The sequence below is a fragment of the Paroedura picta genome, chromosome 1, assembly GCF_049243985.1.
Source record: "Paroedura picta isolate Pp20150507F chromosome 1, Ppicta_v3.0, whole genome shotgun sequence".
Taxonomy (NCBI): domain Eukaryota; kingdom Metazoa; phylum Chordata; class Lepidosauria; order Squamata; family Gekkonidae; genus Paroedura; species Paroedura picta.
Genome location: NC_135369.1, coordinates 61,030,683 through 61,056,959, shown reverse-complemented (window position 1 = coordinate 61,056,959; position 26,277 = coordinate 61,030,683). Strand labels below are relative to the sequence as shown.

Below are 26,277 nucleotides of genomic sequence, written 5' to 3'. Positions count from 1 at the left end.
GCGCATGCCCAATTGCTGCTTGTGCGCGTTTTGGCCACCAGGTGGCGCTAACATGAACGCGCAGAGTTGCCGCGCATGCGCGTTTTGGCCACCAGGGGGCGCAAACGCGCATGCGTGTGCGTTAGCGTCGCTGGCGCGCCGGCTACTGTGCCGGCCTCTTCCCCCCCCCCTCGCTGCAGGGGGGGAGGCAGGCGCGGCCGCTGGCGGCCCGGTATGATGGCCTTTGCGGCCCGGTATCGGGCCGCGGACCGGGGGTTGGGGACCCCTGCTCTAAAGTAAATTAGCATTAAAAATGACTTGTCTTCCTTTTGGATAGATTCAAAAGGGTAGCTGTGTTGGTCTGAAGTTGGCCTGACGAAGAGTGCTTGCACTCGAAAGCTCACGCCCTGAATAAATCTTTGTTGGTCTTAAAGGTGCTACTGGACTCTGATTTTATTGTCTCCCTTTTGTTAGTTATTATGATACAGTTTTCACTTTGTTATTGGTAGAGAAGCAGTAATACTGCACCTGCAGATGGTGTGTCAATTTCTGCTGTTTTCAGGTAGTGTTTGGACATGTTTCCCCAACAAGTAGAAGGAATGATTTCCACACTTTGAGATGCCTGTATTTATGTCATGTTAATTTGTAATTGCTTGGACTCTGTTCAAGAAGTTTGACAAAAAAGAATTTTGCTTTTGCTGTAGCCTTCACAAATAACTATTCACTATTTGTGCTTGTCTAACATTAGTATTCTGTTGTAAATCCTAAGAAAAAATGTTCGTTGACTTCATCAATAGAGATAAAATGGTTTAACTGTTCTTAAAAACAATACTATACGTTGCGAAGTTTTAGTTTTTTCTGTTTTAGGAGTGCAAGAGAAAATGGGAATAATGAACAAGGGCGTGGTCTATGCTCTCTGGGATTATGATGCTCAGAATGATGATGAATTGTCCATGAAAGAAGGTGATTGCATGACAATACTTCGCCGGGAAGATGAAGACGAAATTGAGTGGTGGTGGGCGCAGCTAAATGACAAAGAAGGATATGCGCCACGGAATCTTCTTGGGGTAGGTAGAAACAGCGACAATTTAAAGTAAAACAACCCATCAAGCAGTATGAAGCAATCTTGTCCTATTGCTCCTCTCAGCATGCATGCAAGAGAGCCATGAGGCATGGCACCCTTGCTTTCTGTGCATATGTAGCAGCAGCATTTCACCAAAAAACAGTAAAAATAATGTGAAGTGGCTTTGTAGAGGCTCACAACCCAGCAGGTAGAGTTCTGTGATGCACTTGAGGATACCAGCCAGATGATGATAATGATGATGACCATGGCCATTTCTGTCCTGGAGGCTTTGCACCAGGCTGCAGGTTCCCCCACACAGGGGAGGATTTGGCCCAGTGCACCTTGTCTGCCCCGGATTTGTGCTCCTGTACGGGAGCCAGGGCAGCGAAGTTCCCAGTGCGGAAATGGTCCATGTGAATCTTCAGAGATAAGATAGCTGTTGTGCACACTCAAAATACAAAGCTGTTTCATGGCAAAGCTTGTGGTTGAGTCCATTAAGGCAGGATACAGGGGAAAGGCTGGGGAGCCTCCAAGGAGACCTGGTTAGAAATCCCTGCCCTAGAGAGTGAAATTGCTTATAACGAGTGTTTTAGGACAGATATATAACATGGCAGCAATGCTTGAGTAAAGCTTTTCATTTTTTTCTTTCCTACTCTTCATGACTCTGTTAAAGTAGGAAAGAGGGAGACTATCTCTAAACAATCCTTTCCAATTTTGTAAATCTGGATTTCCATACTTCAGTACTACTACATAACAGATGGACTTCAGCATCACTTTATTTATAATTCCTTTCTGTGTTAATCTTTTCATACATGATCAAGATAATCCTACAGTGCTGCATAGTTTGTCTTGGTTTCAGTTGATTGATATTTGATGTTGGGCAGCACATATACAGACTGCCTCATATAGACAATCCACCAATTGACAAACACTAACACATTTTCAGCAGTCTGTTTTGAAATCTGAAATCCTTGGCCTTTCAGAGATACTTTTATAAATAGAATCTATTTCCTGAAGCTTATTTATCAGTAGCTCTTCCTGCTGCTTGTCTGTGCCTAAAATGTCTCATTCACTTAACTGTGGGACACAGTTGATTGATGGAACAGTTCTTGGAACTTGTCCATGTTGAAGTACAGTGAACTATTTGCTGAATTTTAAAGTTTGGGCAGCTAACTTGAACAAGTCTTGCACCTACCATTCTCACCTATTGCTGCAATTGATGCATCACTGTGAAATGTTAGTCACCTGTGTAAGAGTGACATTTTAACATGACTGCTTTGTTGACTCTCAGGGGATTGCTGTAGCAATGTGCACGATGAATTACATAATTGAGTGGTAGTCACCATCATTGCTGCTGAAGCATAATTTTGAAATAATATTTTATGCACCTTGTATCACATATTTTTTATCACATATTTTAAAGAGCCTCTTGTGGTGCAGAGTGGTAAGGCAGCCGTCTGAAAGCTTTGCCCATGAGGCTGGGAGTTCGATCCCAGCAGCCAGCTCAAGGTTGACTCAGCCTTCCATCCTTCCAAGGTCGGTAAAATGAGTACCCAGCTTGCTGCTGGGGGGTAAAACAGTAATGACTGGGGAAGGCACTGGCAAACCACCCCATATTGAGTCTGCCATGAAAATGCTAGAGGGCGTCACCCCAAGGGTCAGACATGACTCGGTGCTTGCACAGGGGATACCTTTACCTTTACCTTTAATCACATATTTTAATTTCCCCCCCTAGCTCTACCCAAGAATTAAGCCGAGGCAAAGAAGCTTGGCATGAAGATGTTTGAAGCAATTTTATGAAGAACCAGTCACAGGATGAGTTTATTCTGTTCTATAAGAAGAATACATTCTTTTTGTGTTTGGGCCAATTTCATGAGACTCATTTCTTTGACAATGTGATATGAAAGCAGTGCTGAACGTGCATTGAAAACAGATGAAGGATGGATTGTGTTCACAAATGGTGGAAGATGTTTCCCAGTCCGGAATGCTCCTTCCTAGCAAATGGACTTGTGTCCAGCTAGACCCAGTCAATACTGCCTGCTGTGTTTCTGCAGATGGTTCCCCCCGCCCCCCCCATTATATCAGCAGGAAAAAATCCAGTCACCTCTTGGCACAGTTGCTTCCCCAAATCTTTGCATTCCCTCTAGAAACTGGACCAATGCTATTCATAGAATGCTAAAAGCAGATTCCATAAGCAAAATCTTTTAGGTAGAAGTGTTAACATTATGGAATTGGTATAATGCATCTTACCATAAGAAACCTTTGAATCAGTTCTTTGAGCAATAACTTTAAAGTGCAGTAGCATTTTATGATTCTGGAGTGTTAAAAATGTTATTCCACAAACAATGTAGTTTTTAATGTGTTTTTATATAAAAGAATCTTGTCTCTTTTGTAATTTGGATATTAAGTGTAGAAAATCTTGGTAGACTCTACATCTAACAAATTTTGTTATAACTATCTTTTTATTCTTAAATGTGATTAAAATTCTGCTTCAGAAATACCATTTTGTTTGGTGTCAATGTTCAGCCACACGAGACCTCCAAACTTGAGCTCTCCTAGTATGCTGACATGGCCACATCCCAGAGTAGAGCGTGTGACTCTGCTGTGCCAGCATTCCGTGCTTATTCGATTTGATCGCTTTGACCTGTAACTCATCACTAAAACCTACCTTTCACCGGGTGCATGAACAATGCCAGTTTTAGCCAACATCAGTTTTCATATATTGCTGGAAGGATGTTCTGGAGTTAAATGAAAAGACAACCTTCGCTACCAAACTGTCTTCTGTCAAAAACTGGCAAAAGTCTGCATGGCTGCTTATAAGGGAGGGTGGTATAAAAATCTAAGAAAATAAATAAAAATATATTGCAGTTTCCTGTGCTTTAGATTACAGCCCCAGTAGCCTTTTTAGCAAATGGTGCTTTCTTAGCAAACATTTCTCTTTGGTGTTAGTGTTTGTTATAACCCTGTCCTCCAATTACAGAGCTCTCAGAAAACTTCTTAGTCATCTGTGTTTCTACCTTCAAAAAGGTATTCTGCTTAAATTTTGGCATGCCTGCCCAACTTGACATGAGACTTTCTGCTCATCCATCCCCTTTATCAAATAATGGCTTTAAAAAACCAGGAACACCAATCACTTTCTTTCACTTTATTGCAATGTGCTGATTAACAGCTGTGAGGAACAGCTGGGCCACTGCACTTTTCTACAAATTCTGACTTCTGATCTGGCTCTTGCTTTACTTGTTAGGATATACAATATATGAATGTGCAGAATATATGAACCTCAGAATGTGCAGGTGAACCCATAGGGACTATAACTTTCTGTAACTAAGGGTTTAATGGAAAGTAACATGTAACGTATCTTGCGGGATGACCTTGGGCCAGTCACATACGGAGATAATGTTGGAAGTCATTTTGGGTCCCCATTGGGATGAAACTAAATAAATAAACATATTGCACAGTTGTCACCTCAGCACTCTAATCTCAAAGGATCTATTCCACCAGCAATAGATCATTACTAGAACAGAAAAGCCAAAGGATGGTATGACTTGGATATGTGAAGCACTTACCCTGTGGTTGACATGACAATGAAATTCTCTAAAGTACTAAAAATTGGTATAAGAGTTTGATTTCACTGTAGCAAATGGCCCTATGAAAAAATATGGGTTGTAAAAGATACACTTTATTGTACAGTGTTAGAATGAGTTTTCAGATGCCACTTTCTCGAATTTGAAAATCAGCATTTAAAATAGGTTGTACTTTGATTTCACAAAGATAGCAACTACTCATTGAGGTCTTAAAGACACTGAACTTTTAAAATACATTTCCTGCTTGTGGAAGACTTAGAGCAGCATAAGCAAATAGAATAACAAAAAGCTTGTGTGTTGAAATTACCAAGGTAAAATTAACTTTGCATCCGTATTTTTCTTCCTCCGCAGCAGCTTTGTTCATAAATATTAAGGCATATCAGTGTGTGGAAATATAATAGCTTTTTTGCATGTTCTGTATTAATTTTAAACCATGTTTCCTTGAGAAGTCTTCAGCTGGGATCTGTTGCTTCTTCATATTATAGTAAAACACACCCACTATGGGACAGAAAGAAAACCCATGTTACAAATGTCTACAATATACTTGGTAAAGCTCAGGATACATTTAGTTTAAATACACCACTTCTCAAGAGGAAGTGATCTGTCCACAGAACAAGTATTTGAGACCAAAATAGGAAACTAAATGAGAAACTCTGGCGGCTGGGGTTTCCAGGACTTTCAGAGACAAGTGCTACAGAAAACTGGGCCGGGGCCTGTTCTGTTTAAATGTATATGAGCTGAAGGCCACATGGGTTGCTTCCACCTTCGGTACACTTGGAAACAGAAGGCCTTTGTCAATTGGAGGGGTGGCAGGGTACAAACAATTCCTGCATCTGCTGTAACACTGAGAGTGCATGGGTATAGTTGATGTGAGGGGAGTAATACAAAATTTCACCTTAATACCCACATATGACCATGAATAATTTGCATGTGAATGCTTCATGGTCTTCCTGCATTTTCCAGGGGGTTGGACTAGATGACCCTGGAGGTACCTCCCAACTCTGATTCCTGAAGCAAAAAAGGACAATAAATTGTCCTAACAGTCTGACTCTCAGATGGTATGTGGGACACATACCTGCTCTGGAGCAACTTGGTCAGGGCCCCCTTCCTCTCTCCCACACAGACATACAGAGACTCCCCTCGCCCCCCCCCGCCATTCCCCCCCTTACCTGTTGATTTCCCAACCGCCTCTTTGCTTCCTCTCCCCTCTCTCATTCGCAAACACTGACAAAGATTCCCTCCCTTTCCCCCACATTTCCCCCTTTACCTATTGGTTTCCCAACCTCCCTCCCAGCAAGCAAGCAAGCAAGCAAGCAAATGCATGCACACACACGCTCCCTTCCCCCCTCTCCCATCCTGCTTACCTGCTCCTCCACCGCTGCCTCAGCCCCTGGAGGTCACGCAGCAGCTGCCTAGGCCTCAGGAACTGGAGCAGCCGCTGTGAAAACCTCAGGAGTAGGGCAACCACTGCCTCAGCCCCTGTGGGTCATGCAGCAGCTGGCCAGACCCCCAGGGCTGACATAGCCACTGCAAACACCTCAGGGGCGGGGCAACCACTGCCACCGCCCCTGCAGGTCATGCAGCAGCTGCCCAGGCTTCAGGGGCTGGTGCAGCCGCTGGCTGGGCCCTCATCTTCTGCCACACTTTGTGGATGGGACGATGGACATCACGTCCATCTACAGTTCTGTTTGACAAGGCGCTCCAGAAGTTGTATCCCACATCAATAATGTATGCTGAACACTTCCATGCCAAAAAGACAGTGAAGATGAGCAGATGATCGTATAGGGTCTAAAGCCACAAACTACACATTAGAGGGAAGACTGAATTTAGCCCCCACCTTAAACAGGTGACCCAAATGTGACAGTGTTGATCAGAACTGCACATATCAAAGCACAAGAGTGCTGTGATGTCTTATGCCCATGAATTCAACAGGCTAATTCACTTACAGTGACAAGGTTCATCTGTATGGTTCCAGTTTTCTCAGTATCCAATTTCTTAAAAATCTCTGTTAATGAAAAGACAAATCAAGGGGAGAAGATGAATGATCTGAAACTTAAAACTGCACATTTTATTGATTTGTTTACTTAATGTATAGTTTGCTGCTGTAGATACATGGGTCAGCCAAAATAATATTTAAGTTTCAAGAGTAGCTGGGGGCTGGCCATAGCAAAGTCATGTATAAAGGGCTAACAAGTGCTTTGTTTCTGTAGTACAGCATCCATCTGGGCATAGGGAGCAAGCCCTATGAAGAAAGGTTGAGGGACTTCGGAATGTTCAGCCTGGAGAAAAGGAGGTTGAGAGGGGACATGATAGCCCTCTTTAAGTATTTGACAGGTTGTCACTTGGAGGAGGGCAGGATGCTGTTTCTGTTGGCTGCAGAGGAGAGGACACGCAGTAATGGGTTTAAACTTCAAGTACAACGATATAGGCTAGATATCAGGAAAAAAATTTTCAGAGTAGTTCAGCAGTGTAATAGGCTGCCTAAAGAGGTGGTGAGCTCCCCCTCACTGGCAGTCTTCAAGCAAAGGTTGGATACACGCTTTTCTTGGATGCTTTAGGATGCTTAGGGCTGATCCTGCGTTGAGCAGGGGGTTGGACTAGATGGCCTGTATGGTCCCTTCCAACTCTATGATTCTATGTGCAAAATGTCATTAAATGTGCCCAAAGATTATCTGGGCCAGATGGAAGAAGTCCATGGTCAACCTTCCATACCAGTATCCACCCTGTCCCTCCATACTGGAAACTAGAGTAAGACTGATGTGAGAAAGAGCTGTTTTGGCCTAGATCTTCTAACATGTAGAATCATATTAATGAGCCTATTTTTCTCAACTATAACCATTTATTATTTTGCTTACTTCAGGTTGCAATTGCACAGGGACCTACATAAAAATTTCTCCGCTAAATCTTACAACCTTTTCTATGCAACTGGGCTCAATGAACCAATTGTAGAAAGGGTGGTCAGAGAAAAGAAAAATGGCTCACATTACAGTGGATCCTGCTGTATACAGAGCCCAGCCTGATCACTGGGAACAAGTAAGGAAAAGGGAATAACCTAACTAAGAACATATCGTTTTAGGATGGAGTTCTAGAAGTAGATTAATGGTGATGTGATACTCACTGAACAAAGTTTCCAGTCGGATCAGACACCTAACAAAGTTGTCAAAATCGATGATCAGCTGCTCATCAGCAAAACGGGCCACAATGACTTGGTGCAACTGGCAGTCCAGTTTGAACCCTAAAACACAAAAATAGGCAATCTCATTGATAGTTTTGAGTTCAGGGTGTGGAACAGAAAAAAAAACACACATGCAACCTTGTTGAAAAGCCCTCCTTGAGGAGGTTGGGAAAGAGCCCTACATGTCTACCGTTTTGCAGAATGTGCAAAACAGAAGTGTTCAGGAGAGCATATTATAAAGGGATCAGAGCAGCAGGATAATAAAACTATCCAGGAGAGGACTAAGAATAGGATGGTAATCTATCTTCTTTTACTACACTGTCTCCTACCCTTGTCTATTTCCAGCACTATGCCAGGCTTTACACCACTTTCTGTTTGCGATCCCCAATTTCTGTAATCCTAGTCCTATAGTCCTTATTGGATTCTTTGTGCTGTTGGATTGAGCTGTTTCAGATACGTTGTAATCTGCTTTAAATTTAAAGCAGGCTATAAATTCAGTGAATGAAATAAACCTGGTGAATTGGATTCATTGTTGTTCTGTGTTAGCTTTTTGATCCGTGGTACTCTCTCTACAAGAGCCTCTTGTGACGCAGAGTGGTAAGGCAGCAGACATGGAGTCTGAAGCTTTGCCCATGAGGCTAGGAGTTCTATCCCAGCAGCCGGCTCAGGGTTGACTCAGCCTTCCATCCTTCCGAGGTCGGTGAAATGAGTACCCAGCTTGCTGGGGGGTGAACGGTAATGACTGGGGAAGGCACTGGCAAACCACCCTGTATTGAGTCTGCCATGAAAATGCTAGAGGGCGTCACCCCAAGGGTCAGACATGACTCGGTGCTTGCACAGGGGATACCTTTACCTTCACTTTTTTACTCTCTCTACAATATGCGGTTGGGGCATAGCCAGCCACCGTAATTCTTTTTCAGCACTAGTTTGGGGTCATTTGAGAAAAAAACCCACACATTTTACTATGGGCCTCATTCTAAGTGTATGTATTCATATGTGTGCAGCTGGCATTTATGCAACAGTCAGCTTTTGGTCATGGTGGTGTTTATTTCATTCATCCTCATAAAAGGTAAAGGTAAAGGTATCCCCTGTGCAAGCACCGGGTCATGTCTGACCCTTGGGGTGACGCCCTCTAGCGTTTTCATGGCAGACTCAATACGGGGTGGTTTGGCAGTGCCTTACCATTTACCCCCCAGCAAGCTGGGAACTCATTTTACCGACCTCAGAAGGATGGAAGGCTGAGTCAACCTAGAGCCGGCTGCTGGGATTGAACGCCCAGCCTCATGGGCAGAGCTTTCAGACTGCATGTCTGCTGCCTTACCACTCTGCGTCACAAGAGGCTCTCATAATGATGCACCAATTTGCCCAGAAAAACCTGAATCATTTGAAAACTCTTGAAAAATGGAGAAATATCCTTCACTTGCTACCATTCTTGTTTAGGCAGCTTTGCTTGTAGAAATGGTTCTCTCAGTTAGTCAAATGTCCTCATAAATAAGAGATGCCCTAGAGCTGCAAACAACCATATGCAACAAACTATGCAAAGAAATTTAATTAACAGTCAGCACAGTTCCCGAAAGAGTGATATTTTTAGCATTGTGTAATAATGAGTAGATTCTCACATGTATAATTAGGATTATCTAGGTCTACTTAAACTCAGTAAAGTTTTGCTTTTTACTTGGCTGTACTTTTTGAGAGCACTGACAGAAAGGCTATACTCTGTATAATATTGCCTGAATCCAATTAAGGCAAGTTTGGGCCTGCACATCCATGGGGACGCTGCCTGCAAGCAGCTGACGTGCAAATGACTGGTCATTTGATCTTGCTGAGAGGGTGGAGTCTGTGAGTGTGTGCAGCTCTATTAGCACTCAAGTCAGCTATTTGGGAAGGGGAACAGGGTTTTTTGATTTATCATGGTGATCTTCTTTATCTATGCAGCTACAAGTGTATACCTATGGGCTTCAAGTGTATGCAGTCTGCATGTGATTAGCAAAATTACCAGGGTGCCTGTAGGGATGAATGGAAATTTGTGAGGGGCTCTTCCCCAGAATTTTGCTTCCTTCCACAGCAATCCTTTCTGGCAACTTTTAGACTGTTGGGGTGGGGGGGAGTGTCAAACAAATAAAAGCATTCACACCTTCAGAATGAGGACCTTGCAATGTAGGAAGCATTACCTTTCTTCTGAACTGACTTCATTTGCTGTCAAGAGAATCATAGAGCTAGAAGGGGCCACACAGGCCTTCTAGTCTAACCCCCTGCTTTATAAAGGAAACAGCTGCAGGATAATAGAACAGTTCAGGAGGGGGCAAAGAACAGGACGATAGTCTTAATCTTTCACTACAGTGTCTTCTGCCCATATCATCTATAGCAGCGGTCCCCAACCCCCCTGTCTGGGGACCGGTACCGGTTCGTGGAACAGTCGGTACCAGGCCGCAGCTCCTCCTCATCCTCCCCAGCTGCTGCTCGGGGGCTGCCCTGCCACTCTGCTGCCAGCTCACCTTCGGAGCTTTCCAGCAGTCACCATGGCTGGGGCTCCCCCTCGGCATGGAACTGCACAGTTGCTGCTGGCAGTGCCCCCTACTGGGCGGCAGGAAGTCAGGGGGGCCGGGGGGGGGAGCAAGTGGAGCAGGGGCTCAGGCGGCAGCGGTGACGTCCCTTGGCACCTCAGTAAAATTGTCAAGCATTGACCGGTCCCTGGTGATAGAAAGGTCGGGGACCACTGATCTATAGGATTGGCTAAGAGATAATGTCATTGTTGCTAGGGAGATGGGTAAAGTGAGGGGGAGGGTACTTAACTAGGCAATCAAAAAACAGATGGCAGCAAGGTGAACAAGTATGAGAGCTTGGAGAACATTTTAGTCTACACAGAAGTCAATGTTTTCCCAGAATGCTTAGTTGAGATAACATTAAAGGGCTCTACGGATCCCTACATGGACCTTTCTTTGAAGATATATGCTTCATTTTAAATTATCTTGTGTCAGAGAACTGTCTATTTCTGTAAAATGCAGCAATGGGGATATATATTCAACAGAGGCATGCTTAAAGCTATTGAAATACACACAACAAATAATTTCAGCAAGTCTGGGAAAATCCCATGTGACTGGCTCTTCTATTTGCAGAACTCCAGTGCAAAGAAACTCTACACTGTTGCTTTGTTTTCTGCATTAATTTACTGATACCCATAAAGGGAAAGGCTCAGAAGTACCTGCTTGCTCTAAGGCTCTCCGCATCTCATAGGAGTTCATGGTCCCAGAACGATCTACATCTATTTCCCGGTAAATTTTCTGCCAATAACAAAACGCAGAGTTATAAACTCGACAGCAATTCAGGGTAGATAGTAGTTCTAAAAAGCAGTTGCTGCTTTACGAAGAAAAGCAACAAGCTGTGAAATACTGACTGCTCACCTTGCTTTAATTGCCCTATTCTTGCAGCTTCCCTTGGACAAACTTAAAAGAGCTATTCTTTTTGTTCGGAAGGTATACTCTTGGGCCTTGTAAATGCATCCTAATAATGGCAGCCTAGGTGAATACCACTGTTCTTTGCACACGTATATACAGTCTGTGTGCATGTATTACTGTCAGGCCATTGCTAACAGCAGTTGCTCAGTACAGAGACTTAACAGCTGTGAGAGCCAGTTTGGTGTAGTGGTTAGGAATGCGGACTTCTAACCTGGCAAGCCAGGTTCGATTCTGTGCTCCCCCACATGCAACCAGCTGGGTGACCTTGGGCTCGCCATGGCACTGATAAAACTGTTCTGACCGGCCAGTCATATCAGCCTCACCCATCCCACAGGGTGTCTGTTGTGGGGAGAGGAATGGGAAGGCGACTGTAAGCCGCTTTGAGCCTCCTTCGGGTAGGGAAAAGTGGCATATAAGAACCAACTCTTCTTCTAGATATTTTTATTTCTTTGTTTCCAAAGGAAACCTTATTTCAGAAGGTACAGGAAGGCTGAGGGTAAGCTTGACTGTGTGCACCTCCTTGATTTCAGGCAATCCATTCTGAGGTAATGTATTACTCAAAAATGTACTTTGCAATAGCTTATCCTTGATTGCTGCTTGGCCTTGTTTGTGAAGGAGTAAGTTTTTAAGTGCCTCTGTGTGTTCTATTGCAGACGCTCCATTCAATATATGGAAATGACATTCTGTCCAATAAAGATGGACAGAGACTATATTTCTGAACAAAGTTTTGAGTCCAATGATACCTTTAAGGCCAACAAAATTTTATTCAAGGTGAAAACTTTTGTGTCCATGCATGCAGGAAAGCTCACACTTTGAATAAAACTTTGCTGTTCTGCTACTTCAAGCCAACACGGTGACCCACCTGAGACTATATTACTGCAGCTGGAATTTCCATCTGTACCTTCTGTGCTAATGTAATTCCCCATAAAACCAAGCTGAATTCTGCAATTTGGACTGGTTAGCATATCCTGTTCAGTTACATCATTCTGCTTCCTTAGTTGTGGGGAGGTGCAAGGAAGGGGTATAGGCACTGAAGCCCCATCTATTTACCACTACAAGGCTCATTGTGTCATACATCTGGCATCAGAAATTTCAGGATGCATTTCCCACATTCTTTCAAGGTGACTAGTGAAGTGATAACTAGAAACATATTTTCAGTTCTCAGGAAGATAAATTCTGCACCCACTACAACATTTTTGTACTTTTACTACACAAATGGCAGAATGTACACATTCTTAGCTATGTCCTCCAAGGTGATTTATGCTGTGCTGTATCTATTGGTCCTCAGCACAATCAGGACTGTAGAAAAAAACCAAAGAAATCCACATTTGCAAACCGCTTACTCATTCCTTTAAAATCTGATCTGGATCCAGCCAAAGTTTGGCATGCCTAATTCCCAATGATGTTTCAGCAAGAGTGCATCTTTACTATCAAAATACGTCTCAATCTCACTTTACATACACACAATTGGAGGAAAATAGCTTTATGTGAGCCCACCAACCATCCTGACCATTTTATGCATCTGATGAGGTTGGCTGTAGCCTATACGTGGGTCACAATACATTTTAGGTACTTCCAGTGTCCTGCTTGATATAATTTAAAGATGTCATTTTACCTGGTATTTCTGAATCTTTGTCCAAAGTACATGGAATTCCTTCAGTCCCAGTTTACCGCTCCCATCAGTCTGTGCATTAAGGAAATGTTCATTTCAAATAGCAAAAGGTTTCTTTTTCCAAGAGTATTATTATTTATTATATTTATAACTAGTAAAAAAGCCCATTGTAACGAAAATACAATGGGCGCTAGAATCTGGGGGATAGGGAGGGATAGGGCAGCGCGGGGCAAGGAAGCTCACCTTCGAGAGGGCGGGCGGCGGCGGCGGGGCATCCTCGGGCGCTCTGCGGGCCGTTGGCGGCCATCTTTGAATCCGTCGGGGTGTTCTGAAGGTGGCAAAGGTCGGGGCGTCCATCGGCGGCGAAGGCAAGAGGCTGGTCGGAGGGCTGGCAAGCGGTGCCGCTGACGCTTCTTTTTTGGAGCGCCCGTGAAGCCGCCCTGCCCGTGAAGCCGCGGCCTGAGGGAGTCCCTGCCAGCGGCGCGCAGGCAGGGACTCCCTCGGGCCGCGGCTTCACGGGCAGGGCGGCTTGACGGGCGGCGGCTTCACGGGCGGCGGCTTCACGGGCGGCATCTTGACGTGCGGGTTGACGGGCAGGGAGCCCTCGGCAGGCGCGCTCCGCGCGACTGCCGGGGGCTCCCTCGGGTGGCGGCCTGACGCGGCGAGAGGCACTTCGCGCCTCTCGCCGCGTCAGGCCGGGAGCAACTGCGAGCCGCGCTGCGCGCGGCTCGCAGTTGCTGCGCCTGGGAATCGGAGGGACCAATCGGCAGGCGCTTCGCGCCTGCCAATTGGTCCCTCCGATTGTCTGTCATGAGGAAGGGTCCAATCCGGACCCTTCCTCATCCCGGACACAGCCCGCCTCAGGAGGGCTTACTGTTTTATTTAGTCCGTGGCGCCCATGGCGCCACGGGCGGTGTACAGATATTTACTTTGGCAAAGCAGATCTTTGAAAAGATACTGAGAGAACAATACCTGTCTGGATCAGATACTCTGCTCCATATTATTGAGGAAAAGAAAACTTCTTTCCCTTTAATCATCCTATGTCCCCATTTTATTTACTTGCTACCCAATGGGAATCCAAAGCAACTTACTTTGTTCTCCTGTCCTGCATTTTATTGTCACAATCCAGTAAAGTAGGTTGAGTGTGTGTGACTGATCCAAGGTCACCCAGGAAGTTTCTATGGTTGATTAGGAATTTGAATCTACATCTCTTGGGTCCTAGTCTGACAGTATAACCACTGTAACTACTACACCAAGGGCCAGCTTGGTGTTGAAAGCCAGCCTGGTGTAGTGGTTAGGAGCTCAGACTTCTAATCTGATGAGCTGGGTATGATTCCCCGCTCCTCTTCTACATGCAGCCAGCTGGGTGCCCTTGGGCTCACCACAGCACTGATAAAACTGTTCTGACTGAGTAGTAATATCAGGGCTCTCTCAGCCTCATCAACCTCACAGGGTGTCTGTTGTGGGGAGAGGAAAGGGAAGGCAAATGTAAGCCGCTTTGAGACTCCTGGTAGAGGAAAGCGGCATATAAGAACCCACTCTTCGTCTATACCACACAGGCTCTCACCAATTCCTAGTGTCTCCTAAATATTATGTATTTTATAGATAGATGTACAAGGAGGTCATACAAATGCACTGAAGGATACATCCAACAGATCAACCATGATCTTACATGTTTCAATGCTGAAACCATCTGATTTAATATCTTGGCCTGCAATAGAAAACAGCAGTTTTGTTACTTGATCAAAGTTTAGCCAGCCACCCTTCATGTCATATTAAAAGTGTTTGAATGTGTGTCAGTCAGTCTGGTCTGGCACATGGTTTGTGATGAGGTGAGCACTGGGTTTACCCAAACTGAAAATATGACCCGAAACCACCTTATTGTGTACATGTTGGCTTCCCAAATGATATTGCATAAGAACTGGGGGGGAAATTCCCCCCAAAATCCCAGATATATTTGGGGATTACCAGAAAAAACTTAGCTGCCCAGCAGAGCCTGTGGGGAGAGTTCTCCCTGTAGGATTGACTGCTTGGCCAGCTTTTTCAGGCAGGCCAGTTTAAATGGATTGTCCAAAAGAACTGAACTGCCTCTCAGCTGTTTTTAGCAGAGTTACTGCTGCTTCCCCCCTGTTTTTTATTTACGTCTATTGGACCTGGAAAAAATTGGGATTTCTCAAAAATCCCAAATCTGAATACCAGTATTTGTTGTCCAGGGTTTTTTTCTTTTTGGGGGGAGTGGGGGGAATCCTGAAACCTTTTTGGATTCAATAGATCTAAATTGAAAAATACTGAGAAAGAATTGCACATCCCTATTTGAGACACAACACTGACTTCTAGAAAAGAAGACTTACGTTTTGCCATAATTTTTCTCAGAATATTACATAATTCAAAGGCTGAGATCTCACCATCCTGTGGAAATAAAAGGCAAAGATAGCCCTGGGAAAACCATTAGCTTTAAATATCATCTCCTCTATTACAATGACCAACACAATTTTCCATGCAGAGATTTTCACTGATGCTCTAGGTATCTGATCCTTGGCCAGAGATGGTGCATTTTAAAAGAGATCTTGATAAGGATAGCCAAATTACTCACCTCTCCAGCTAGCTGTCCAAACAGTTTCTTAAAACTTGGTTCAATTTCATCTTCAGTGACTTCTTTCTACAAAAATGAATGGCAGAAATATCTAAGGAAGATTTAATCATCATGGGAACAGACTACAATAAATACATCTGTAATGGATAGTAAATGGTTAATGCTTTAACCTGGTCTGAGAACCTTGAGTGACAGGGATTCAAGTAGAATTCTGTGGTTGAGAGTATCTGTTATGTGTGGCAGTTAGGAATGACAGTTGAGAATAGAGTGAGATCAGTGAAGGAGAATTAAGTAGAGTGAGAGGATCAAGGAGTATCCTGAATTAGGGAAGTGGAATTAGTATTCCATCAGGGAATTAGCTCTGAGTAAAGATGGGTGATCCCTGTCAAATAAGAAGAAATAGTTCTAATAACTTGTCTGAATGTTCCTGCCTTCACCAACTTGAGCATTTTTGAGACAAAGAAGCTTATACTTGTTTATTTTGATGATCTCCAGTGCCAGCTAGATCGGGGTGGGTCAATCGTACTCATTATGTTAGATATGTCAGCCACCTTTGATGTCGTCGACCATGAGTTACTGGTCCACCGTCTGACTGGGACGGATACAGGGCACAGCCCTTGGCTGGTTACGCTCCTTTCTCCAGAACCGGACCCAGAGAGTGGAAGTGGGGAATGAGCTATCACACTCCTGTAGTCTCCCTTGTGGAGTTCCGCAGGGGGTGGTGCTCTCCCCCACCCTTTTCAACATCTTTATACGCCCTCTAGCCCAGCTGGTCTGGAGCTTTGGGCTGGGCTGTCATCAACATCCAATGACACCCAGCTCTATCTCCTTGTGGACGGCGGCCCAGGCTCCCCCCCCCCCGGAACCATTTGCTAGATGTTTGGAAGCCGTGGTTCGATGGCTTGAGCAGAATCACCTGAAACTCAACCCCTCTAAGACAGAGGTCCTATGGCTGGGTAGGAGGTGGGCAGAACAGGAAGTGTGTTTACCAGTCCTGGTTGGGACGCAACTGACTACTGAGCCTCAGCCCAGGAATTTAGGAGTAATCTTGGATGCCTCACTGACTATGAAGGCATAGGTCAGAAAAGTAGCCTGCCAGGTATCTTTCCATCTTCCCCCTGCCTGTCCTCTGAGCACCAACTATGGTGATCCACGCCACAGTCATCTCCAGACTATTCTGTAACTATGTGGGACTACCCTTGTCCCTGACCCGGAAATTGCAATTGGTGCAAAATGCGGCTGCTAGAGTCCTCACAGGAACATCGTGGGCTCATATCCAGCCTGTGCTATGGCAGCTGCATTGGTTGCTGGTTGTGGCCCGAATCCAGTTCAAAATCCTGGTTTTGACCTTTAAGGCCCTTTGCGGTCTAGAACCCACATATTTGAGGGACCACCTGTTGCCCTATATCCCCCTGCAGGGCCTTGTGCTCTGTGGGTTCGAACTTGTTGATCATTCCTGGCCCCAGGGAAGCTTGCCTGGACTCAACCAGGGTCTGGGCCTTTTCGGTCCTGGCCCCTACCTGGTGGAATGATCTCCCAGAAGAGCTGTTGGCTTTCTGTAGGGCCTGTAAAAGACGGAACTCTTCCACTTGGTCTATAGTTGCAGGAAGATCTGGTGGGACCACCCCCCTCTTTAGGACATGCCATCTGTCAGGATATGTGTGGGCTGATTCACGGATATAGCCCCCTGCTGCCCCAGGAGCAGATGTACTTGTATGGGGAGCAAGTGATTTTACCACTCTGTGATGTTTTTGTAATGTTTCATTGGGGTTTTTAATTGATTTTATTGTTGTGGATTTTTATGTTGTTACCCACCATGAGCCAGGCTACCAGAAGTGGTGGGATATAAATGTAATAAATATTATTATTTAAGTAGAAACTGCCAAGAGATCCCTCTCCTCAATTTAAAGACCTATCTGTATAACCTTATTCCTGTTGCCTGTTTATCTTCTAAGTCTTAAACCTGATAACTATTTGACCATTTCCCTCAAAAGTGAAATAAACCAGTTTGATAGTTTCAAATTACCATCAGCCTCCCATGTGCCATTATCAGACAAAGACAAAAGGAGTTTTTTAGTTGGTCCCTCAGTCTCCTAGGCTGGTTCAGTGGGTATCATTATACATTTAAACAACAGGGTGGAACAAAGAACAAACAAAAGACAAGGGGCTGCTCAGCCAAGAAAAGATACTGAGGAGCAGGGAATCACTGTAACATCGTTTTTTCTTTTTCTAGAGAAATATATTAAAATTTAATTTAGCCTGGTTTTAAATTCTTTTTGGACTGAATAATGCATAAATCCTCCCATGAAACTGAAGATGCTTTTCTCATGCTGCAGTGTTAAAATTACAGACAATGCAACACATTTTGCATTTGCTGTGAGTGATGGAAGTGTTTTGATACAATCCAGGGAGAGAGAGACATGCAGAGCAGGAAGGTTTTCAACATTTCATTTGAATTAAAACAAAACCAAGCTTTGCATAACATTTCAAACCTCAGTGTTTGAAAATAAAGAACAAGGGTTATTTTTCTAATTATGAATTCTAATCTAAGATTCTAATTGTGATAAAACTTCTAGACATGTCTAGTGGTCTAATTCCCGAAACATGTTCCCACTCAATATTTAACACTTCTCAGAATATCAGGCATTATTATTATTATAGCCCAAAGTGGCATATATATGGTTTGGATTTCTCATCCCAACACTAACCAGGACCTTGGAGAGACAGCATGGTTAAGAGCTGTAAGAGTTAAGAGTAGTGGTAACAGCTGCAGTATCTAATCTGGAGAACCAGGCTTGATACCCCACTCCTCCACATGCAGCCAGCTGGGTAACCTTTGGCTAGTCAAAATTCTCTTACGAGTTGTTCTCACAGAGCAGTTCTCTTGGAGCCCTCTCAGCCCCCCCTACTTCACAGGGTGTCTGCTGTGGGGAGAGGAAGGGTAAAGGTGTCTGTAAATTGCTTTGGGAATCCTTTGGGTAGTGAAAAGCGGGGTATAAAAAAACAGCTCTTCTTAATCTGTTAAGATTGAGCAAGGTTACAGCATCACATGACTTCTCATCACACTCTGGATTAATTAGTTTTCAATAGTGATAGTACCCTACTGAAATACTGAAGATCTCTTTTAGTAGTGACACTGCTAAAAGAATTTGGACTGCGGTATTCAATTGCAATAGTGAGAAAAAGGGGTCTCTGTCTGACAAGACCATTATGAGCTGAATTCACACCTCCACTGAAGTACAGGCACTCCAACTGAAGCAACAGTCTTGTACTTAGGTATATATGAAGACTAAGCATTCATTCATAAGCAAATGTAACACTGTGCATGTTTTGAAGTAGCTGCCAAATGCAGCAAGCACGGAAAGCAAGAGCACATTCCAGAGGAAGATGTTTGCAGCAGTCTGGCTTCGAGATTAAATAGATGTCATTGGATTAGGCCGCATACCTCTTCAATGTTGGCTTCAATTTCATCATCAACAACTCTAAAAACAGATAGGAATCAATATTAAAGGAAGTGAGTTAAAGATTTTTAGCTTCATATTAAAGCTTCTAATGATTCTCTTGGAATTATTTAAGAAAATATCAGAGCAAAAATAAAGTCATATGGTCTCCAGTTCAGCTACACAGATGTGATCATGAAATAACTTGATGATTCAAGTGGGTTGCCGTGTTGGTCTGAAGCAGCACAACAAAACAAAATCAGAGTCCAGTGGCACCTTTAAGACCAACAAAGATTTGTCTGAGGAAGAGTGCTTGCACTCGAAAGCTCACACGTTGAATAAATCTTTGTTGGTCTTAAAGGTACCACTGGACTCTGATTTTGTTCTGTTATCATTATGATTGTTCCTCCTAATAATCTGTTCTGACAGAGACAGAGCTGGTGACAACAGTACTTTTCCTCACAGGAGCCAAGAGCCTCAAGGTAAAATAACTTTGTATTCTCACTACATGATTCCCCTGATGCACTGAGTCATCTTATCTAAAGGAAGAAAAACAGAAAATAAGGAAAACTGGTACATACTGTGATTCTGCATTCTTCTCAGAGAACACTCGGAGGCAGAAATCTCCATTCTTATTGGGTTCAAAAGTGGATGGCACAATAATGTATTCTCCTGCTGGAAGCTTGAATCGGTTTAAAACCTCTCGGAGATTGATGAAAGTGTTTGATCGTTCTTTTGCACGATTGGTTAGAAAGTAGTTTTTGTTCAGGTGAACATTAGTTTGGCCAGAAAACTTCATAAAAGAAAGCAACACAATCAATGGTAATATCCCAATACTGAAGAAATAATAATAAAATGCTATATATAGACTATATATATTTGAGACTAAATAAACATTTACAAATCCTGATTATTACATGAGAGGAAAATATATCACATCATGGAACATGTTACTTCAATTAGTGTAAAAGGATTCTTCAGTTCAAGTCTAACAGTTGCCTTGGCAAATGCTGGGAGATTTTGACTGCAGTGTCTGGGGTTAGATAAGACTGGGGAGGATATGCCATCATGTCCAGGTGACACTCTACGAATCTTTCCTAATCTTTATGGTGTTTATAGGCAAACTCCTAGAATGATAAAATGGAGGCTATTTTCTTGCTGCTTCTCAATTTCTTGGGAGTGAGGACTTAGAGCTAAGCCTAGAGCGGGCTTTCTCACTGGTGGGAAAATGGCAAGCCTATCAGCTCTACTGGCCATGAAAATGAGGTCCTGCAATACACTGCATCTATGTCCTATGTGTGGAAATGGGCAACTGAAGCTTTTCATGGCAAGGAGTTAAAATAATATCATCTGGTAACTAACAACATATTAATCCTCTGTTAAAGGTCACTTTTCTCCAGACCTGTTGTCAATCATAACTACAACTACAGAGAAAAAGTATTGGCAGGGGGTGCAGAGAAATCTACAGTGGTACCCAGAATTGCCCTGAGTGGCAATTTTGGAGTGGTAAGAAAACAAGGATAAGCTTCACATTACTCCTAAAGAAGAAAAAAAGGAAGAGGATGGGCATTTCCAAATATAAAGTTATATTACTGAGCATCCATCTTGGTCTGGATTACAGATTGGATCAAAGATCCTAAACAAAGTATAGTGAACTTGGAACCAGCAGAGTTAGAACAAGTCTGACATAATCATTTATTGATACAGAGATCAATTAGAACAACTACAGTGGAATATAATTAGAGATGGACTCCTGAGAGCATGGTTTTCACAATGGAACTTATTGAGCCCTCCAAACTCCCTGCTGTACAGCTCTCCACTCCATTGGGCCTACCATTTGTTCTCTAGATCAGTGGTCCCCAACCTTTTTATCACCAGGGACCACTCAACGCTTTTTACTGAGGCCCGGTGGGGGGGGTAGTTTACTCCTCTACTCTCAACCACTGCCCTAGCGCTCTCTGATTGCTATGGTAATGTTTAAACATCCCTTCAAAATAAGATACAGACACGCCACAACAATGAAGTGTGTTGTAAAGGGCTGGGGGGATGAAGTAAAGGGCCGGGGTGAGGGGAGAAGGTGTCCTTCGGGGCCCACCTCCAATTAGTCGAAGGACCACATGTGGGCCGTAGCCCACAGGTTGGGGATCGCTACTCTAGATGATGTGGGCAAACACCTTATCCCAGATGGGATAGATTAGGCTGTGGATCAGGGATTTCACAATTTTAGTTTTAGGATAACCATGTGACATGACTTGAGAAGAAAATGGCATATTAAATAGTTAATTTCAAATAATCATTACCATCTTTTATGGTTGGTTGTGGTAGTCAATTCGTTTAATTTGAAACAAAATATGTAACGTCTTGAGGTATGTCTGAGAACCATGATAAAAACCAAGAACAGCTATTTAATTTCTTAAATATAGTTTGCCCCTTTATATTTTGATATAAAATACTGTATACAATTATATTTACATTGCACTGAATGATAATAATAAATTAAAACATTATTCACTTTATTGTAATTGTATGTTTCAAAACACTGATCTTAGGTTTTGGTATTTATCACAAGGCCATTTTTATTACCATTTTACTATAAAGTAATATTTAACTAGTAATTTACTAAAGTTTTCATTATTATTAATAATATAGTATGCCCCTGAAGAGTTGGGAACTATTTTAAAATAAATATAATACAGCTTTGTCACTAAATCTGAATTTGTCACATTATTGCTCATTCTTAATTCTTCATATGATTATTTACTTTTATTGGGTTTTGATATGTCAAACATAAAATCTGTATTATGATAATGACATACAGGTCTAATCACCTTTAAAACAGTGCTTCTTAAACTACCCACCTGGCTCAGGGAAGTCTTGGGCTACAGACACAATATATAATGCACATTACGTACCTTCTGTGGTACCTGTGGGTGAGCAAAATGAGACACAAGTTATTTACTTTTTTAAATTGACAAACATTGACATAACTCCCCTCAGCCACAATTCAAATTTAACTGGGATAACCCTGACTAACACTGTTTCCTATTAGCTACATATTATTCACCGATATTTCTATAAGAAGTTCCTAATGGAAATTACAGACTAGATAACGCTGGTCTGACTCCTCAAAATGAGACACTTCAGAGAGCACGGAGGGGATTTTTCTTTAAAACAGATGCTGCAGTGAAGGATGTGCATTTGTGAACTCTCATTTTGTGCTACAGGATAATCCAAACATTGTCCATTTTGTGAGAAGGATTATGAATGTATTATGTTGTAACCCATTTGTTTGGTGAGAGCCAGTTTGGTGTAGTGGTTAGGAGTGCGGACTTCTAATCTGGCATGCTGGGTTCGATTCTGCGCTCCCCCACATGCAACCATCTGGGTGACCTTGGGCTCGCCACAGTACTGATAAAACTGTTCTGACCGGGCAGTGATATCAGGGCTCTCTCAGCCTCACCCACCCCACAGGGTGTCTGTTGTGGGGAGAGGAATGGGAAGGCGACTGTAAGCTGCTTTGAGCCTCCTTCAGGTAGGGAAAAGCGGCATATAAGAACCAACCTTCTTCTTCTTCTTCTTCTTGTGAGACATTTTATCTAATATTCCCCCTTAAGAGATCTGACAAACCTTTGCCAGAAAGTAAGAAAAAAATGAGCTTGCCTCATAGATGGCAAAGCCAATGGTATGCATATCCTCTCCCATCTTCCTTTGCTTCCGGCGATGTTTCTGAATCAGGCCCACTAGGAAGGTGCAGCCTTTCTCAGGCTCATCAGGATCTTCATCTTCTTCCTCAAGTTTAATCAAATACTGCGGATTCATCCAAAATGTATCTGACAAAACAAAGAATGTTTCTGAAACCAGCCTTATTTCACCCATTTCCAAACATACAGTACATTGGAAACATAATCCTTCCATTTCAGATTACTATATCCACACTAGGGACATATTTTAGGATTAAGCCCCCCCCCCCCAAATTCTTAGTGTTTGTAACTGTTTTTGAACCTCTGCATTGTAGTAAAAATCAGGTTGTAAATGTTATATTGTGAACCAAGATCCTGGAAAACTCAGAATTCATGGCCAGTTTTAGATGGAGGCTTAATTGACCTGCCAATGCCCATATAAAGCATCAGAGGAATGGGAAGGCGACTGTAAGCTGCTTTGAGCCTCCTTCGGGTAGGGAAAAGCGGCATATAAGAACCAACTCTTCTTCTTCTTCTTCTTCTTCTTCTTCTTCAGTATCAACCTTCTGGTACTCAGTATAAACCTGACTTTAAGAAAGGCTAGATAAGGACTGTGAACAATTTTTGTCCAAATATAAAGTTATATAATTATGAATTAGCTTCATAAATACAAGCTTGAAGATCTCATCAATTTTTGGTTGGTAAAATCATCACAAAATAACCTTTCTGTTGTAATTTCTGCATATCTACCACTTTTGCTTGAATTTGTGAGATTTGGGATTATTTTTTCCACATGTCCATGCTGGCTTTACCAGTTGCCAACCCAGAATGCTTATCTTTTTCCTTTAACCTGATGGACATTGGCTTGCAAAGGCCACTCTGAGAAAACAGTTACAAACTGTACCCCAACTGCCACAATATCTGAGTGCCCTCCAAGAAACATAATTTCTTGAGAAAGCTTTACAACATTCAAAATTGGCATAAAAATAGGGCCATGGACACATAAACCACATCAAGGCAGAATGTCGTTCTGTCAAGGTCAGTTTTACACATTCTGATTGGCAGCAGTTTACCAACTACTCAAGAAGAACCCTTTCATGTCATCTACTACTGATCTTTTCAACAGGAGGCACTGGGGATTGAGCCAAGAAACTTCTGCATACAAAGCAGAGGCACTGCCACTGAGTTACCTCAGACGCTGTCATACACAACAAGAGGGGGGGGGGGAAATATCTAAATGCAAGCATCCCAAGATTTGTTGCAATAGCAAACTATTGTCCAGAATGGGGCATACTGACTGCAGGTTCAAAAGTGAGTGTCTCAGTCTGGTCAACTTAATGTACATATGTATGTGCCATTAAGTCAGAATTGGGGTTTCAAGACAAATCAGAAGCAGAGGTAGTCTGATATTGCCTGCCTCAGCACAACCTTCCTTGGTGGTCCCTCATCCCAAACCAACTCAGCTTCGCTTCCAAGATCTGAAGAGATCAAGCCATAACATGCCATTCTTCTTCCTGTGAAGCTAATGTACCCTTCAGAAAATTAAACTGCTGCATGTTTCCAAAAGCAAGGGTTACGATGCACTAAAGCCAAAGAAACCTCCTAGAGGCAGAGAACTAAAACAGAGGTACATATCCAGATGGTCCCAAACAAAGAATTTAATGAAGTCCTGTTGTGGAAAGATGTTTTGTCGTTCTTTATGCTTGCTAGGAAACCACCAGAGAAAAGCCCATCACTGTGAAAAGCACAAGCAGTCTAAAGAACAACTTACCAGGGTAATTTCTGCAACCCCCAGCAGTGGACCCTCTTCGCCAGTTCCCATCCATAATATTCAGGCTCCACTTCTTGTATTTCTCACTGGTCAGTGTGTCTGGAGTCAAATTGCAGATCTCAAGACGGGAGTAATGCCTCAGGAAATCACTGAATGACATCCTATGAAATGGTAGGCACACACACAGAAGTTCAAGAGAGAGCAGAGGAACCTGACATACTTCTGGAATTAATGGCCACCAATGTGGTATTTAGGGACTGTATCTACATGTGATTTGTTCTTGCTCTACAGCAAGTGATATGCAGCTACATGCACAAGACAATCCTGGTGATAACCGATTGCTAGAATTTGATTTCCAATAATACTTGGCTGCTCCATTTAATGCGCTGGAGCAGGTCACATAAACTTCCATGATTCACTACCTGTTGCCAAGTAGCCTAATATGTATTACATTGGGGATACCCATTGGGCAATGAAGATCCAAGGGTACTCTAAACATTTTACACAGTTAACCTCCCTGAAGGTAGCAGTTTGACCCAGGAGTAAAGGATCTCATGGTACAGAGGGTTCTAAACCATGCTTATTTCAAAACACAGGGGATACAGTGCTTCTTTACAGCTTCTTCCTGTCAACTTCCCCGACATCAAGAGTCACTATCCTCCATAAAGATGGCAAAATGTACTGACCAGCTATAGCATTAGTTAACAGTCATTAATTTATTTATTTATCATACTTCTATACCGCCCTCCCCGGAGGCTCAGGGCGGTTTACATTATAACAAAGAACCTTACATAGTCTGTAAAACATATACATCAATAATCAACAATTGCAACCAAACACAACACAGTATGCAGATGACACCCAGCTCTTCCTCCTGATGGATGACCGCCCTGACTCCCCCCCAGAATCTTTAGCCAGATGCCTGGAAGCAGTGACAAAATGGATCAAGCAGAGCCGTCTGAAGCTCAATCCTGCAAAGACGGAGGTCCTGTGTTTGGGTAGGAAGGGACCATGGGAGGAAGCGCGCCTGCCCACCCTGGATGGCGTGCAGCTCCCAGCGACTCACTCTGCCAGGATCCCGGACGCCTCCTTTACAACTTTTCCCCACTCCCTACTTACTGGGCTGCTATAAGAGAGAGCCAGCATGGTGTAGTGGTTAAGAGCTGTGGTTTCTAATCTGGGGAGCTGGGTCTGATTCCCTACTCCCCTGCATGCAGCCAGCTGGGTGAGCTTGAGCCATTCACAGTTCTGTCAGAGCTCTCTCAGCCTCACTTAACTCACAGTGTCTGTTGAGAGGAGGAGAGGAGAGGAAAGGGTAGGCAACTGTCAGCCGCTTTGAGACTCCTTTGAACAGCAAAAAGCTGGGTACAAAAAAGCAGCTCCCAGCTCTCTCTTATGGCATGTCATCTAACAAGATGCCAAAGGGTGAACATGAGTGTGTTCTGGGTGATCATAAGCACTTTAGTTTTACTAAGTAGTAGTAACTGTATAGACCTCCCACCCTTGGGTACAGACATCTGTACAGACATCCTTACCAGAATTCTCCATCCTCATGTCTCTTGGTTAGTCTCTCTCTCACATCAGGATCAACACTATTCCAGTTTGGGCAGCTATAAATACAGAGGCAAAGTTATCTGAAATTTACAGTTGACCTTGAAAGCAGTAATTGAGCACTGCAATAATCTACAGGCCTGTACAGCCAGTTTAGGAGAATCCCAGAGAATAATGAGTTAAGATAAGCCTTTTAAGGAGCCCTATTGCTATTTACATATAGGAAGGAAGGCAGCATGGTACAGCCCAATCTTATCAAGTCTCAGGAGCTAAGCGGGGTCAGTACTTGGAAGGGAGACCTTCAAGGAAGATTCTGCAGGGGATGGCAGACCTTCTCTGCTTCTCAAGTGCCTTGAAAGCCTCCTGCTGTGGTT

At 43.3% G+C, this 26,277-nt stretch overlaps 2 protein-coding genes across 4 annotated transcripts in view; one reads left to right on the top strand and one right to left on the bottom strand.

Annotated features, from left to right (window-relative positions):
* Nucleotides 1-3,542, top strand: part of TP53BP2 (tumor protein p53 binding protein 2) — a 70,313-nt gene extending 66,771 nt beyond the window's left edge. For all 3 annotated transcript variants that reach the window (XM_077340400.1, XM_077340409.1, XM_077340416.1), the window contains exons 17-18: nt 847-1,046; nt 2,778-3,542. In XM_077340400.1, coding sequence (XP_077196515.1) covers nt 847-1,046; nt 2,778-2,819 — 242 coding nt within the window. In that variant the 3' untranslated portion in view covers nt 2,820-3,542. The remainder of the gene's footprint in view (nt 1-846; nt 1,047-2,777) is intronic.
* Nucleotides 3,543-4,705: 1,163 nt separating this feature from the next.
* LOC143838688 (calpain-2 catalytic subunit) overlaps nt 4,706-26,277 on the bottom strand; it is a 53,649-nt gene continuing 32,077 nt past the window's right edge. Inside the window, exons 8-21 of the mRNA XM_077340426.1 lie at nt 25,888-25,962; nt 24,353-24,513; nt 22,562-22,731; nt 21,814-21,825; nt 19,483-19,694; nt 18,907-18,943; nt 15,462-15,527; nt 15,220-15,277; nt 14,515-14,579; nt 12,872-12,940; nt 11,004-11,082; nt 7,745-7,861; nt 6,573-6,631; nt 4,706-5,124 (exon numbers count right to left, since the gene is read on the bottom strand). Of these exons, the coding sequence (XP_077196541.1) occupies nt 5,101-5,124; nt 6,573-6,631; nt 7,745-7,861; nt 11,004-11,082; nt 12,872-12,940; nt 14,515-14,579; nt 15,220-15,277; nt 15,462-15,527; nt 18,907-18,943; nt 19,483-19,694; nt 21,814-21,825; nt 22,562-22,731; nt 24,353-24,513; nt 25,888-25,962 (1,204 nt within the window). The 3' untranslated portion in view covers nt 4,706-5,100. The remainder of the gene's footprint in view (nt 5,125-6,572; nt 6,632-7,744; nt 7,862-11,003; nt 11,083-12,871; nt 12,941-14,514; nt 14,580-15,219; nt 15,278-15,461; nt 15,528-18,906; nt 18,944-19,482; nt 19,695-21,813; nt 21,826-22,561; nt 22,732-24,352; nt 24,514-25,887; nt 25,963-26,277) is intronic.